Genomic DNA, 17,325 nt, shown 5'->3' with positions numbered 1-17,325 from the left:
TTGCCTAATCCTAATCCCACCCCTCCCCCAAACCTACCAATACTGGGGGGGTAATAATTTGGCAGGGGGTCAGAATTGGGCAAAACACCTGAATGCACATTTTTTAAAGGAGAATACCTGACTGTAGCATTGTTTTTCGGATAAACTAATATATTAATTTAGCATGATTCTTAATATCTGCAAACATATTATGTTTTTTTTATGCTCTAGTAGAGTCAAAATATTACATACAGCACCTTTAATCATTTCGCATTTCACACAACACGTTCTCGCATTCATTAGACCTATCTTAATAATAGGCATAATTCTTGGAAACACTCGACCGATTGTTTGATAATGGAAATGCAATAGTCTCGCATGTAGATTTTCATTACATTCTGCTTAGCTAACTTACCGTTTTTTTTTCTTTTCAACATAAAAAGGAAGATATGTTGGCCAGCAGCTTTTAAGTGTCGTGAGTGTTTGCGCGTCCGTGCCAAATCTCGCTGTTTTTAATGCTCCTGAATTCCATCATTCTGTACCAGGGGTGCACAACCCTAATCAAACACACCTGAACAAGAAGTTGTGAACAAGCCACAAATGTCTCACAAAGGCATGTTAAAATAACGTTACAGGAGACAACGTGAAACGAAGAAATGTACTGACAAAAAAAAAGAAAAAGAAAAAGAAAAAAAAAATCCCTGAAACAAACAATACACAAAACACAACACTGATATCGAGATGGAGCAGTCCTTCACTGGGCTGCTCCAGAAGTGTATCCTCTAGTGCTAGTGGAAATGGTTACTTCTCCAGCATCCCGCTCAGGTTTTTCTGGGTGCTCTCTTTATCTGCATCAGTCACCGGTTGCTCTTTATCTGCATCAGTCACAGGTTGGCTGTATTTACTGTTGTACTCCTCTAGAAGCGCGAGCACCTCATGATGTCCGAAGTGTTTCGCTTCATCTATAGGTGTGTTGCCCCACCTAGAGGACATACATGTTATTTTATTTCCATGGTTTCTAAATATTTTCTAGTTTTATTACTGTATAAATATTAGACGATGATTATAATAATAAATATTATTATTTAGTGCTGCCAAACAATGAACCACCTACAAAATACAAGTTGTTTGCACAATATATGTGTGTTCTGTGTATATTTATTGTTTATATAAAGGTGCATCTCAATGAATTAGAGTAGTTTCTGTAGTTCAACTCAAATTGTAAAAAATAAATTCAATGCACACAGACTGAAGTAGTTTAAGTCTTTGGTTCTTTTTATCACAAATGTGCAGGACCGGGCAGTTTTAGTAATATAGTCTGAGAAATTCAGCTTATTACCAATCGCAACACCAATGTTTCTAGCTGTTTTTAACGGTGTTATGGTTGATGAGCCTAACTGGATGGTGAAAGTTTGATAAAGTGATGGGTTTGTTGAAACCACAAGCAGTTATGTCTTAGCCAGGTTGAGTTGAAGGTGATGGTCCGTCATCCAACAAAAAATGTCTTTTAGACAAGCTGAGATGTGAGCAGCTATCATCGGATCATCAGGATGGAAAGAGAGGTAGAGTTGAGTGTCATCAGCATAGTAGTAATATGAAAAGCCATGTTTCTGAATGACAGATCCTAGTGATGACATGTAGACAGAGAAGAGAAGTGGTCCAAGAATTGAGCCCTGAGGCACCCCAGTAGTTAGATGTTGTGACTTAGACACCTCACCTCTCCAAGATACCTTGAAGGATCTATCTGAGAGGAAAGACTCAAACCACTGGAGTGCGGTTCCTGAGATGTCATTTCCACTATGGTTGACAGGATAATCTGGTGGTTCACCGTATCAAAAGCAGGATAAGTATTGAAGATTTGGAAGCTGCTCTTGCCAGTCTTAGGGCTTCAACAACAGAGAGCAAGGCAGTCTGGTCAGTTGGATGTTCACTTCTGAAGCCAGATTGGTTGCGGTTCAGGAGGACTTGTTTGAACACAACTCGTTCAAGTGTTTTTGCAATGAAAGGTAGAAGGGAAACCAGTCTGTAGTTCTCTAAAAGAGATGGGTTATGGGTGGGTTTCTTAAGAAGTGGGGTTATACTAGCCTGTCTTAATGTTGAGGGAAAAACACCAGTGTGAAGGGATTTGTTAACGACGTGAGTGAGTGTAGGTACAACTGCAGGAGAAATGGCTTGAAGAAGATGAGATGGAATAGGATCAATTGGACAAGTAGTAGGATGTTTGGAAAGAATGAGTTTAAAGACTTCTGCTTCAGAGAGTGGATAAACACAAGGATAAAAACGAGTGTATGTTTACTGGTAAGATGTGTTTGACACTTATATATTCACATAATTTATATTATAAATAAATATATTTAATATATAAACATAACATTTTCTGAAATATATATATGAATGTGTATGTATTTATATATAAATAATAAATATACATAGCACGGACATATATTATGTAAATAAAAACTTATTTTGGATGCGACTGCAATTAATCGTTTGACAGCACTATTATTATTATTATTAATGTTAAGACAGAAGTATGTTTTTATTGCAGTACTATTATAAAATGAATGTTTAAAAATATTAATTTACAATAGTAATTCAAAACCTCTTTTTTTTCTACAATGTTAGAGATTTAAATCTCCAATTTTATAATTGGCAATAATAATAATAATAATAATAATAATAATAATAATAATAATAATAATAAAATGCACATTATATATGCACACAATCCAAGTATTTGAAATTCAATATGAAAATGCATTTGAATTCATTTAAACATGCACTCACAAAGAGAAAGTTCAAAATGATTCTTATTAGAAATCAATTTCCGTGGCTTCTACATGATTTTTTTAGGATTTTATCAACATCCAATTAAAATGTTAATTCTTGACAAATTTTCCAAGACCATCATGGAAAAGCTGATGGCTTCTTCTCACCTATTTCTAAATTAAAAATCCAAAGAAAATAAATATTTGCTCTAAAATCAATTCGCTCACCTGTCCTTGGGAACAGGATTCACCTTGCAGGCCTCTAACAGAAAACGCACAACCTCAATATGTCCTAAAATCAAAATAAGATGCAAAAAATATACACATTGTAAGGTTGCATTCATTTAAACATAACATTTTCTGAAATATATGTTTGCATTTGTGTGTATTTATATTTACATAATAAATATACAAAGCACACACATTTATTATGCAAATAAAAACTTGTGCTAATTTAAAACATTACCACTTTTGACCACCATGTGGCGCCGTTACGAAATTTATATGGCACAGTGACAAGGACATACACATTTTGAGTCAAAATGCACAAGTAAAATACAGCCTCAATTTCTGTTTGTCATCTTTTTTGTTATCTTTCAGTTCATTGACTGCCAGCAGACAAACAATCAGATACCAAACTAACAGACACCACTGGTTCTAGGCTTCTAATAAGTGACAAGCTAAAGTGACACAAGCATGTGTGGTGTAGTACCCTCAGTGGCTGCCACATGCAGCGCCGTCCTGGAGTCGTAGTCCCGCTGCTCCATGTCCATGGAGGACAGTGCAAACCTGCAGTCATGTATGATGAAAATATGATGGAACAAAAAATGCTCTAAGAACTTGTAGGCAATGAAGAACTCTGTACCTTCTGAGAGCAGAAACATCTCCTGTGTAGGCAGCGAAGAGGAGGTTGATGACAGATTTCACCTGGAATGATAGAAAACAGCCTTTGTGGAATAGAAATATGTTATCATGAACAGATGGTGGGCAGAAGCAGAGGCCTCCATAGTGTCTCTGTTATCTCCAACAGAATGAAACGAATAGAGAACTGTTGAGTGGAAACAGCAGATAGACAATGAAAAATTGTATCAAGTGCATTGAAATATGAAAGCTTTAATTTAAGTTATTTCAGCTGGGTTGGCAGAACCCATGCAACACGAAACATTTGATTTGAATTAGCATCTGATTATATAAATGAGCAAACAAAGCCATGCAAAAATAAATAAAAAAAATTTATGCATTTTACTGCCATGCAAAAAAATGCTGTCTTAAGGCAAATGCTGGTGTTGGACAGAAAGGCATCAGCAACCCTTCATATTAGTCAGCAAAACCCCAAACTTCAAGACAACCAATACAACAAAAAGTTCCCATATTGTTGCAAAGCCATTCTCTGTAAATTCTATTTATGTCATTCTTAGTAAAGTTTTGTACAAAAAAGTGATCATAAACCAACCAAAACCATCGATTCGAATTATCAGAAGATCCAATTCAAATATGATTGGTTTTACAACACAAACACTTGGTATTTAACATTAGATGGAAAATGTACTTAGAGATTACATAAAAAAAAAAAAATGTAATGAACATGCATTTCAATTGAGATTTCATACTAAGATTTAATACTTAGAATGTAAATTCTTTTTTTTTTATTATTATCCTTCAGTACCTCACTATTATCTCATATATGAAGTATTGTTGCTTTCCTTTTCACAAACACCGAAATAAGTCATACAGTGGTAGTTCTCAGCGCTTTGTGCCTAAAGATTATCAGAGAAATGTCAGTCTCCTTGCATGTGTGTTTAATTATAATCTAATTACATCTAAGTCAGTTTAATGTCTTAAATAGACACACAAACACTATTCCTGTCTGCTAATGTGTAATTATTCTCCAGAAATGTGCGTGTTCATTTCAGATTGTCAACCATAAAACCCTGACAAACATGCTTTGTTTTTTAAAACTGCTTGAAGGTCATTTTGAAGGTTGTTTACATCTTATGTTGCTTTGAAGGTTTTCTAGACTGTTGCATGCAAGAAAGCAAGCACAATAGATTAGATGTCATCTGTGTGTCAAGTTACACTGTGCTATCAGCATGTGACGCACACACACTGAAATCCACTACTGTTTGAATGAACGTAATTCAAGTCAGTGTTTATTGTTACAGTTTCATGCCTAATGATAGTACATGAGATGCAAAATGATGGGTAATCGAATAAAATATTTATCTCAAAATCAGACATTAGGAACGAAATGGTATTACTGCAACACAACTAGAGAGGTGTGTTTCCAACAAATGATGGATTACAAGGAAAAGCTAATAACAATAATAGAATAATGAAAGAGATGTGGTTTTGTTAACTTCTTGTTAACTAAGCCGTGAGGTTCCCAGTACAGTTTCATTTCTCTTATAGGATCTACAGGATCAATGCAAGGTTCAGTTACTTTATGCCAATGAGAACAGGATGTGTGGAGAACTGATAAACAGCACAGGAACTGTGATAGCTGCATTTGCACAGACAGACTAAACACTTCACCTACAATGAAGTGCAACAGAATGCAGCAGAGCTACAACGGACGGCAGATTCGGAAAAAGTGCCCACTCCTTCTTCTAAACAAATCGGCATGACTTTTTCAATCATGGATGAAAATTCAAAAAAATGTGCAAGTATATTTTGTATAATTACAATAAAAAAATCTTCTAAAAACAATATATAATATTTTTTTTATATAAATGATACCTCATATTAAGTGCATCATAAAAATGTCAAATATTTATCCATTTCTATGACTTGATTTGTTCCCCCTGCAGCTTTCATGTTTTCCTTTATAGAAATATTTTATGTGATTGTTTTTTGTGGTTTTCATGCAAGCCGTAGTCAAACTGGAATGTTTAAGTAAAGCTGTCATTCAAGCAATCTGATTTTTTGAGAGTTTCAGAACACAAACTAGTAAAATGATGAAAGAACACATTCCTTCATCATTTTCCAAATCACACAAAACGGCAACAAATGCGATTAAATACATTTATTAATGATACAGAAAAAGACAAAAGACAAATACACGATGAGAAAAAAAGAGAAAATAAACAGAACTGTCATGACAGTGTAAAATCAGATGATAAAATATAGTGATGAAGCATTTGACAGCTGTTCAAGTAATCAGAGCGAGCTGCTTCCTCAAGCCAGACTGTAATCAACTCATATTTTAGATTTTGACTGTTAAAGCTGTCAGTGAGCAATGAGCATGAGAAACACTTCTCCACTAAAGAAGCACAAACACAAGACATGAAAATTAGGATACAAATACACAAACACAAAACTTGTGAAACTAAGCAACAAAACCAGAAATATACAAACCTGTGAAAGCAAAGCAAATCATGCAAAAATAAAGTGAACATTTAGATTTAAAACATTTTTGCAACAAATATAAAACAAAATCAGGTAATACTTTATAATATATTCCCGATAAGGGCAGCATCTTTTCACCGATGAAACCACTTCAGAAGCTTATCGAAGCTTAGTTTGATATGAACCAACATTTTGAACTGTCAATAAGGTGCATAAATGTTTCTATAATATATGAGAATATACAGACAGAAGTGTAACTAAGGGCAGGTGGAAGAGTGGAAGGTTTGTAACATAATGATTTCACTGCAAAGACGGTCTAAGAGCAGACTTTAAGTGGCTGCTGAGCAGTACTAGTGCGGCTCTATGATGCAAACACTGCACATTACAACAGTCCTCTCAGGACGCGCAGACACCAAGACAAGCAATAGTGACTAACCTAAAAATGAATAACCCATATGCAACATGAGGACCCTTTTAACCTTACACTTGCAATGAAATACCACTGTGTCAAGGGACCAGTAACAAGGGAATAGTTCAGCCAAAATGGAAAACAATACTTGACCTTTATGTTGTATGCCATATGCAGAGGACAAATGGGGGATGGGTCACACATCACTTATAGAAATGGTCCATATAACTGTATATTCCAAGTCTATTTTTTTAAAGCCATACAATAGCTTTATGTGAAGAACAGACTGAATTTTTGATGTAATTTAATGATAATGCATTTGAATTCAGATTCAAAATTTGCAACAAATGTCATTTTCGGTAACTTCAATTTTCATCTTTTACCTTATAAAAGCAAGTATATGGCTTCAGAAAACTTTCATTATAATCAGATGGACAATTTTTATGGTAATTTCATGGATTTTGTAAACGTTTTTTATTACATATGTAAAGGTAGAATTAAAATGATTGTAACAACATCATGATCATACGGGGTCAGAAAGAGTAAATGTCCAAATATTCATTTTTGGGTGTACTATTGCTTTCATTGACTGGTCAATTATGTAACAGCGTTGTGTTAGGAACAGACTGGAATCACTATTATTCAATGATAGAGATTGATAATAACAAAAAGCTAGTATATGGCTTCAGAAGACTTAAAAAAATATAGTCAGATGGACCATTCTTATGGTTATTTATTTTACGATATTTTATATGGAATAAAGTAAAAAAAAAAAAAATTGTCATGAAAATTCTTTAAAAATATTTCTGTGTTCCATAGAAACAGCAGCAACATACAAGGCTGAAACAACGGTAGGGTGAATAAATAATGTCAGAATTTCCATTTTTAATTTTTAAATGAAGGTCAAGCTTTCCGGCCCAAGTCACCTGTAACAAACAATTTCAGAAGATGTCCATATGCTCATGACACTAAGTTAAAGGCCTCTCTGAAGACTCGGTTCATTATGCATGACCACAACATTCAATCATAGAGCAACACAGAACCACCTGTAGTCTCTGATCAGCAGCCAATCCTCAACATCCACCAAAAAAACACCTGCAGGTCTATGACCATAAATCCCACCGCAGCTAACGCCCACATGAAGAATAAAACCCTCCGCTGTGCCTTTAAGCATTAGCACAGAAAGATAAACACAAGCCAAGTCCTAAGACTTTAGACATATCCTCTACCATACTGATTCATATTCACCGAGACTGGTGAAGAACTAACATGTGCGCAGAATGATATTCATTGAAAATAAATAACTGTTCAAATATGTAAATATATATTGTCAAAGAGCTCGCCGAGGTAAGTCAGGTCCGTTTTAGAAGCCTTCTTCGATATTCTCCATCCTATAGACTACAGTAGTGGAGTGGTCCTCATTGCACTCAGTGGGAGAGACTTTTGTCCACATAGTGTCTTTGAGAACCAGCTCTTTCTGAAGGCTCTCGTAATCCAGGGGTCCGAAGGAGTACTGCTGTGTTGAGCGACACAGAGAACAGATTAGTTTTTTAGGGGTCTCCAGGGAAAGTGTGTGACTCACACTGTTCAATGTGGGGACTTGTGAACAGATTTCGAAGTCAACAAAAACAAACAGAGTCTACAAAGTGAGGCCTAGTATTCACACAGCTGGGAAAATGTCACATTTTTCAACATTTTAAAACAAAAAACCCATAAGAGGTCTTTTTACAGAAATTGCACATGCCTCATTTAAGCTGCAGTAGTCTGATTTAAGTCATTATTATCATTATTAACAGATGACCAGGCCCACACGGAATCTGTGCATGCAGATTAATAAAATAAAAAAATAAAAAATAATAATAATCTAAAAAATTATATTTTGGATTAGATAATATAATGAATATAAATAACAGCATATAAATTATATTTATTTAAAATAATTAATATTTACTATTATTATTGAGCCAATTGATAATGTTACCCCTTGGAGTTTTTTTGTTGTTGCATATTTTGGATATGTAAAAAGCCTTCTAATTGATTTTTCGCTTATTTTAACTTGCAACTTTTACTTTTTTAAACAGTCTGAGTTGCCTAGTCTCAATCTTTTCATGCCCAAGTTTTTTTTTTTTTTTTATCAGGTTTAAATATTTAAATTCTGTTTTTTTTTTCAGATATACATAAGAATATTTTCAGCAAAGTTGAACTCCTTCTACCATGTTTAAATCCATTCCACAGATTTTTCGAAATGCGGAAAAAGTATACAGATACCATCTGGGCCTGCTTATTATAAATCTCAGAATCCAGACTGAAGAAATCAAAACAGAGAAAGTCTCTTCCGGATAAAGTGCATAAAGCATGCAGTGGAGCTGTCCTCATTGTGCTCAGTAGGCCAGACTTTTGTCCACACAGTGTCATTGAGAGCCAGCTCATTTGAAAGGCTCTGGTTATCCTGGGGTCCAGAGGTGTACTGCTGTGTTGAGCAACACAGAGAACAGATTAGTTTTGGGGGTCTCTGAAGAAGGTATCACAAAGAGAGCCCTCCTATTAAAATAAATAAATAATATGGCTTATAAAAATTGCACATACATCATATAATAACAATAATAATAATATAAAATTGTATATTTTTGATTACATTGTCATATACAATAATGAATAAGATGGTTATATAAAAATACAGATGATATAAAACTACTTCTATATTAATATATGTTTTATAAATTACATTACTTTGCAACAACAACTTTGCTTATTAATAAGTGCATTATTATTATTCTCAGTTAAAACCCTCATTGGGTTTACACAAGTCAGATAAATGACATAGTTTGGATTCAAAAGCCTCAAATGGCATCACCACTGACAGCATAATATATCCTGTGCCAATGATACTGTATTTTATAACAAATATTTGTTGCAATTTTTTATTTGGCCTTGCTTTATTTTTTGAATCGGGTCTATATTCACATTTAAATATTTAAGCTAATCGGTTTATTTTTCCAGCTAAAGATAAGAGTATGCACTTTTTACCATGTTTACATCCACTGCACAGATTATTCAAAATGTGGGAAAAGTTTACAGATTCCGTCTGGGCCTTCTGAAAATGCAGACTGAAGCAAGCGAATGGGATAAAACAGTGTAAAACATGGCAAATCAAGGTATGGCAATCGACATGCAAAATTAGAATCTCATGCACAGCTGAGAACTTTGGTGATGAATCAACCGCTGCTCTTTACTCGCTGTTTTAACATCAAAAATAGCCAAAAAACAGCTACACTCTTTGGGTCATGAAGCAGCTACCTATCTATGCATGTAGTGTAAAAATGCTCCTGCAGGGGGCGTGATTGATCGTTTAGTTGAAATAAGCTTCATCTGCTGTATTTTCTCAGCTTCAGAGTCTTGATAAAATTATTATGTGCAGTCATTCATACAAGAAGTGGTGTAACGCATCGATGGGACACGTGGGGAGGGCAAGGCTGGCGGGGAAATGGAAGAGGGCACTCACCCGCTGCTCCCCTCCCTCTCTGCGAGGATCGAGCTTCTTGGCGAAGTGCCTCAGGTTGTCGTAGTTGTGGAAGTTGAACAAGGACACCAGATCCTACAGCAGGAGAGAAAGACACAGGAGTCAGTCCGAGAGGCACACACACACACACACACACACACACAAACACACACACACAGTGTCTGAAGGTGGTCTGCTAGTGACAGGAGAGTGTGCAGGGCATAGAAAAGGTGCCTGCTTTCATTAAAGCACTCTGTACTATGGTAATGCTGAAATGAACCTCCTTCACAATGTTATTCAACTTCTCAGGTTCAGTGAGGTTTAGTCCATGTGATCACTTTTAATAGTCTCTGAAGGTGACATTTCTAGGTTTAAAAGGGTGTTGTTGTTTAGGAAATTATGTGGTTATATATTAAACCATAGAATAATACAAGTTCCACTTAAAAAAAATCAATACAAATAATTTAATATAATATATATATATATATATATATTTATTTATTTATTAAATAAAGCGACTTAAAAATGGGTACAATAAAAGCAATCAAAATCAACAAAAGAGCAATGATATACAAGTGCAATAACAAGTCTCAGTTAACGCAGTACACTTACAAGGACTTAAAAAGAAAGAAATTATATATATATATATATATATATATATATGTGTGTATATAAATAAAATAAAAAGAAAATGGATAGAATGAAAAAAAAGAATAGAGCAAGCTAGTGTTAGGCCTTTTTTGCTTTTGATAATTGTATAATAAATTAAAATAAAACAGAATAAAAAAAGATTAAAAAAGCCATTTCTATTTTTTTTTAAGAAAACAAGCAGCAAATGAATAGAGTGGAAGTATAAAAGGGACAAGTGTTTTTTTATTTTATTTTAAGAATAGAATTCGAATAGAGAGTGCTAGAGTCAGAGGTTCAAATAAAGATGGAAAAGATGAAGATGGAGGGAGGGAACATTTAAAAGTCTGTAAAAGTGATTTTGTGCTTCTTTGGGATGGCACAATCAAGCGATGTTCACTTGCAGAATGCAAGTTTCTAGAGGGCACATAAGTCTGAAGTAATGAATTTAGGTAAAGGAGTGCAGAGCCAGTGGTAGTTTTGTAGGCAAACATCAATGTCTTGAATTTTATGCGAGCAGCTATTGGTGTGTCGTGTATTCTTTTCAGTTCATACAGTTGCTGCTGTATTCTGGATTAATTGTAAAGGTTTGATAGAACTGGCTGGAAGACCTGAAATATATATATTATTGTGTTTTCAGGGTTAGAAGCAACCAATGTTTTTCTTTTAATAAATATCTAGTTTTTGAGTTCATAAAGTTAAGACAATGCTGAATAAAGTCGTAGTTTTTGTTATTTTTGGACCAAAATGTATTTTCGATGCTTCAAAAAATTCCAACAGACCCTCTGATGTCACATGGACTACTTGGATGATGTTTTTCTTACCTTTCTGGACATGGACAGTATACTGTACACACAGTTTCAATGGAGGGACTGAGAGCTCTCGGACTAAATCTAAAATATCTTAAACTGTGTTCCGAAGATAAAAGGAGCTCTTACTGGTTTGGAACGACATGAGGGTGAGTCATTAATGACATAATTTTTCGGTGAACTAACCCTTTAAAGTCTCTTCTTCCCTATTGTGACATATATCAGGGTGAAGAATCATTTATATTAAATACTGTAGTATGATTTAATAATAATTGTTTATTTTGATTTCATGTGGACTCAAGCTTGTGGTATAAGCAGTACACTTGATGGTGACCTTTAAACTCTACTTCACCTTGTAAACTATGACTATGAAAGTGTTCACTGATTCAGGACACTCCCTGAATTTGTTGGGAGTTGGCAGGAATGTCTGAATGTCTCATCTTTCGTCCATTTCCTGTCTTGTGACCCACTGGCCTGCCAGTTGTTACTGTTCTTTTGGCACAGCCCCTGTTCTTTTTAGCTCTGGCCCCTTTGCTGGGGACCACTAATGAGTCAAAGACATGGATTGTGGCCACACTGATTTCCTTAGGACACACGGGGAGTAATTATAGACTCCTTGACCTTTAGCAAGGGTCTGAGAGGCTGCACTGATATTCAGACTTTAACAAGTGCTGCTTCTCAGAATGACCTAAAATAACACAGACAGATTCTGGTCATTTCACAAGTGCATGAGAAGAGAATCAAAACTACAGCAAACAGATAAGACAAGCGATAGATAACAAAAAGCATATTTAAAAACATTCTGTCCCATTCATTGTATTTATGTCTGATATGCATCTAGGGCCAAGTAATACAGCTTAAAATTATTAAACAAAAAATTGGGACATATTTTGACAATGTTTCAATATAATGTTTATGTATTTCAACTTAGATGTAAAACACTGTAGAAAATCGTAAAAATTGCACACTTTTTTATTATTATTATTTTTTAATGAATTATAAATAATAAAAATGTATCATGTATATAAACAGCTAACATACTGGTCCAAAAATTGGGATTGGTAAGATTTTGTAAGGTAAGGGGGGGGGGGGGGGTGTTAAATGCATTATTTGCTAAAAAAAAAAAAAAAAAAAGTTTATTCCTGTGATAGCAAAGTTGAATTTTCAACTTTTCAGTGTTATTGAGGAAAAAAACATTTTTTATACCATTGTTATGCTAAAGAATGCTTTTATTATTATTATTATCAATCATGAAAACAGTTATGCTGCTCAATTTTTTTGTAGAAACTATTTTTTTTCAGAATTCTCTTTTCAAAAGCATTTATTTAAAATAGAAATAATTTGTAACAATGTAAAACATATATATATCACATTTAACACACACACACACAAACATACATAAATATATATGTGTGTGTTCATGTGTGTTTGAACATTTACGATCTTGCCAAGCGTTTTCAAATATTTTTTCCCACCTTATTTTCAGTTCATAGGTTGAATTTTATAAGAAATGAAAGTGTTTGTGTGTGTAGGTGTGTCTGCAAACGAGAACACTGACATACCGTACAGAACTGGATGCCCCGGACACTGTTGCCGAGTTTGTCCAATGGAGGAGACCAGCACATGATGCCCATCACATTGGGCACAACCAGCAGAATGCCGCCAGATACACCTGACTTGGCTGGTAGACCCACCTGAACAAAATACATTCAACAATTATATTCAGATAAATAGGATAACCATAACTGAAGATATTGTATTTGACAGTAGGATTCTGGGTGGGGATCACTAAGAAGAAATAACCTGGTTTATTTTCATTTTCTATAACTAGCTTGATTGGCATTTAAATTAGGGGTGTTTGCAAACCACAATTATGTTGTATTGCAAGAAATAAGTCACAGTTTTTTTTATCTGAAATACTTCATACTTAATTGGTACAACTGTTTTTGGTATGTATTGGTATGTAACTTGGATAAATATGACTTAATGAGGGCAGGCGATGTTTAAAAGTTTACTTTAATGTTTCCCTTAAAAGTTAAAGAAAATAGTTAAAATAAATAAATTTGAAATGGAAAGGAAAAGGAAAAAGAGGAGAGTTCACATGATGTGGTAACACAGTATTCCAAAATAACAGGAAGTGAGTTGGCATAAATACTGTGTGAACTACTGTGATCATGTGAATCTGCATCAACAAAAACTTACATGGAAGGCGAACTGTCCGGAGAAGTCATACATGCCACAGGAGTGCATGAGGCTGAGGGTGTCTCGCACGGACTCGGGGCTCAGCACACGCTCGCCTGTGATTGGACAGAAGCCGCCGTTGGCCAATGTGGCAGCCATGACGCTAGCGCTCTCACACGTTACCTCGATGGAGCACAGCTGCACATATAGATGCAAAAACATATAAACACAAAATATTAAGCCAGGATGCCAAATCACAGTTTTTATTTCAGCATGATTTGTTTGACAGCTTTCCTCATGGATTTTACAGAAAACAACACCCTAAGAATTTGACCACGTGTGTGTCTGTAAGAGAAAGCCATCAGCTGCACTATCCTATTACACACACCGCATGATCTCAGAGGCACATGACAGGAGTCAAGGGACAGTCACTGCAGTCCTGCCATGCTCGTGCCATAACAAACTAAACCAGAGCAAATCACCTTTCTATGTTCTCCAATAAACATTCAATTGTAATATATCGGCAGTGATTTACAGATTCTGATTCACAAGCTCTTTCTTTAATTTGATTACAATTTTGATTTCTTTAAATATTGATTTATTTGATAATTTACTACCATTTGAAAGTTTGCATCCAAGGATACATTGCAATGTTTCACAATGTGAAAGTAAACCATGCGTTTTTTTTTTTTTTTTTAAATGTAATTTCAAGTAAAATTTGTTCATTAGAACTTTCAATTAATCAAAGAATCCTGAAAAAAACATTTCAGCAAAAAGACATTATTAAGCATCATTGACAATAATAATAAAATCACTAAATCAGCCTAACAGAATGATTTCTAAATGGAGTAATGGAGTAAATAATATAATATAAATATTATGTGTGTCTATATATATATATATATATATATATATATATATATATATATATATATATATATATATATATATATATATATATATATATATATATATATATATATATATATTAGTGCTGTCAATCGATTAAAAAAAATTAACTAATTAATCGCACAATTTTTTAAAATTAATCGCGATTAATCGCGATTAATCGCAATTAAAAGACTGAAACTTTTTGGATATGTAAATGTAAAATGTAAATAATTAATGTAAACTCAAGACAAAGAAACTATTTAAATTCAAAATATGATTGTTTATTGGAATTTTTGTTTAACTTGTAACACAGATTTCCTCATGTAAACAACATACCTGCAATAAACCATCAATATCCTCCAAATTAACTGTTGGCTTGAAAGCCATATTTATTACAGAAATAAAAACACAGGCATGTAAGTACCATTTGAATTTCAAAACAATCAATGCCAATAAAAAACAAAAATGATTTCCATGTTGAATTCTAAGTGGACTGCAAAAAAATTCCAAAGTATAGTCATTGCCAGTGCTTTAAGTGGGCCGGTACGCACCGGTACTCAGTACCGCCACTTCCAAATATAGCTCTTGAGCGTACCGCCACCTCTCCGTGCGCCCAGAACGTGCTTGTAGCGTACCGGTACGCTCATTTGGACATCTGTTTTAATAGAGGTTTTAATGTTTTACCTGCACTGCCGATTTTCAGAGCGCCCTTCACAATGCAAGCTTCCTAATTCATCCCACCCAGAGCAGAAACTACATTACTCATTCACCCTTAAGTTATACAAGTGAATAGCGCATGTGTCGCTTTTCCCACTGTTAAGTGTCAACAACTCAACGTGGCCGGAGAAGGTGTGTGAAACTCGTTGTGAGTTATACTAAAGCAAAATCTTGAGTATTTATTGTCTGATAAACATTAAAAACTGTCTGCGGAGGTTGAGTCGTCCTGCAGCCCCCGCTGGCTGTTCATTGGCTGCAGCATCTTTTTTCTAAGTTCTAAAAAAATACCGTAGACGGCAAGGCACAAATTTAGATATTCATTTATCTAATTAATCTATAGCCTATGCACAAAGATAATATGATCTTTTTGTCCCCTTTTTGTTTTAAAGCTTGATGAAGAGAGAGAGCGCAAGTTGCTGCAGCTGAGGAGGACAGTGATGCACGCGCACAGGAGTGATTGACAGTTCGCGGCACTGTGCACAAAAAATACTCCGCTACACAATTATTTCTTTATTTTCGTTTAAGCTTATTAACGTTAGCGTTACAGAAAGGTCTGATTTACGCACTGTTACAGTCATACAGTCATAATGTTTCTTGTGGCAGACTGAAGAGTAATCCGGCAGAGTTTTATACTGAAACTTTCCGTCTAAAAGTCCTTCCTTGGTCTTATCCATATTTCTTTGCACGTTGAACATACATAGGCCACAACTGGAAATAAAAAAAACTGCAACCGCGTTAATTGCGTTATTTTATTTTAACGCGTTAAATATTTCAAATTAATCGAATGCGTTAACGCGCTAATTTTGACAGCACTAATATATATATATATATATATATATATATATATATAGAGAGAGAGAGAGAGAGAGAGAGAGAGAGAGAGAGAGAGAGAGACATTTTTATATATTAAATATTTTAAAACAGTAATATTTCATATTTTAACAGTTTTTTCTGTATTTTTGATCAACTGAATGCATTAAAAAAAACATGTTAAAAATATTACTAACCCCAAACTTAAGAATAGTAGTTTATATCAGTTACAATGTCAGCATTTAAGAAGGCAATCACAAAATGCATTGCAACAAGCTCATAACTTTTTTTGTTGCAGTAACTCAGTTCTGACAGTAACTCAGAAATGGGAGGCAGGTCTCTACACACCTGAAAGTAGAGGTCCAGAACACCAGTCATGTCTGTACCATCTGGAAAGCACTGCATTCAAGAGAAACTTAGAATTAAACATGAAACCACTCCTGGACAAAGGGGCCATTTACACAAAAAAATGTTAAGTTAATTTTCCATTTTATCTAAACATGCACTTTACAGACATCTTTGATCATTGCGCTTGCGTCTCACATCTCAGCATTTCACGCAGGATACGGCATTTTAAAAACACATTTAAAGTTCAAGTTCAAAGTTCAACACATCTTGGAGCGTTGTGTTCAAAGCAAAAATGTGTTCTGTGTGAATGGCCCCCAAAAAATAACAGCATGTAAAATGTGAGGGGTATATTTGAAGAGAAATAGAGAGATGAATGGGTGCAATAAATCACCTAATCAGATGACAAATCACATCCCTGCGATACTAACCTTCTTCTCTTTCAGGTAATAGCCAATAGCGAAATTCCTGTCTCCTGACTCACGCTCCGACTGGAATCTAGATCAGTTGATAAAAATAATCAGTTACCTCAATCAAACCCAACAACACAAATCATGCATAACATAGAAACAGATTCTGAAAGTACAGAAGAGGACTATTTTTGGACTGCTTGCCCATTGTTTTTATGATCAAAACTATAGAACTGGTAGCTCAACATACGTGGCATTGCTGAAACCAACATATTCATTTCCTGCCATCTTCTTCAAGAAGTTCATCATCTGCAAGAGAGAAATCAGAACAGGTCAAACTCAAAAACAACAGTTACTCTGAAGAATAAACCATAATCTTTTTATAATTAACTCACATAATCAAACTTCTCAGCATTACTTGCCCCCTGCTGAAAGACACAGGAAACCATAGGGAAAAATAAATCAGAACAATAACTAACTCATACAGATTAGCAGTAAGGAAATTGATCACTTCATTCCTTTAATATTACTAGTA

At 34.6% G+C, this 17,325-nt stretch overlaps 1 protein-coding gene across 6 annotated transcripts in view; it reads right to left on the bottom strand.

Annotated features, from left to right (window-relative positions):
* Positions 1 to 441: 441 nt before the first annotated feature.
* LOC113108354 (glutaminase kidney isoform, mitochondrial-like) overlaps positions 442 to 17,325 on the bottom strand; it is a 46,105-nt gene continuing 29,221 nt past the window's right edge. For 3 of the 6 annotated variants that reach the window (XM_026271418.1, XM_026271416.1, XM_026271422.1), the window contains 11 exons: positions 17,186 to 17,218; positions 17,041 to 17,099; positions 16,812 to 16,878; positions 16,384 to 16,434; positions 13,639 to 13,815; positions 12,999 to 13,130; positions 10,004 to 10,096; positions 3,613 to 3,674; positions 3,460 to 3,536; positions 2,976 to 3,039; positions 442 to 961 (listed from right to left, as the gene is read on the bottom strand). In XM_026271418.1, coding sequence (XP_026127203.1) covers positions 781 to 961; positions 2,976 to 3,039; positions 3,460 to 3,536; positions 3,613 to 3,674; positions 10,004 to 10,096; positions 12,999 to 13,130; positions 13,639 to 13,815; positions 16,384 to 16,434; positions 16,812 to 16,878; positions 17,041 to 17,099; positions 17,186 to 17,218 — 996 coding nt within the window. In that variant the 3' untranslated portion in view covers positions 442 to 780. Of the gene's footprint in view, positions 962 to 2,975; positions 3,040 to 3,459; positions 3,537 to 3,612; positions 3,675 to 5,754; positions 8,018 to 10,003; positions 10,097 to 12,998; positions 13,131 to 13,638; positions 13,816 to 16,383; positions 16,435 to 16,811; positions 16,879 to 17,040; positions 17,100 to 17,185; positions 17,219 to 17,325 lie in introns of those variants that run through there. The other 3 variants (XM_026271417.1, XM_026271421.1, XM_026271420.1) reach the window with 3 other exon arrangements.

The sequence above is a fragment of the Carassius auratus genome, chromosome 9, assembly GCF_003368295.1.
Source record: "Carassius auratus strain Wakin chromosome 9, ASM336829v1, whole genome shotgun sequence".
Lineage (NCBI taxonomy): Eukaryota > Metazoa > Chordata > Actinopteri > Cypriniformes > Cyprinidae > Carassius > Carassius auratus.
Note: the sequence above shows the minus strand (reverse complement) of the source record. Positions and strands in the feature narration are given on the sequence as shown.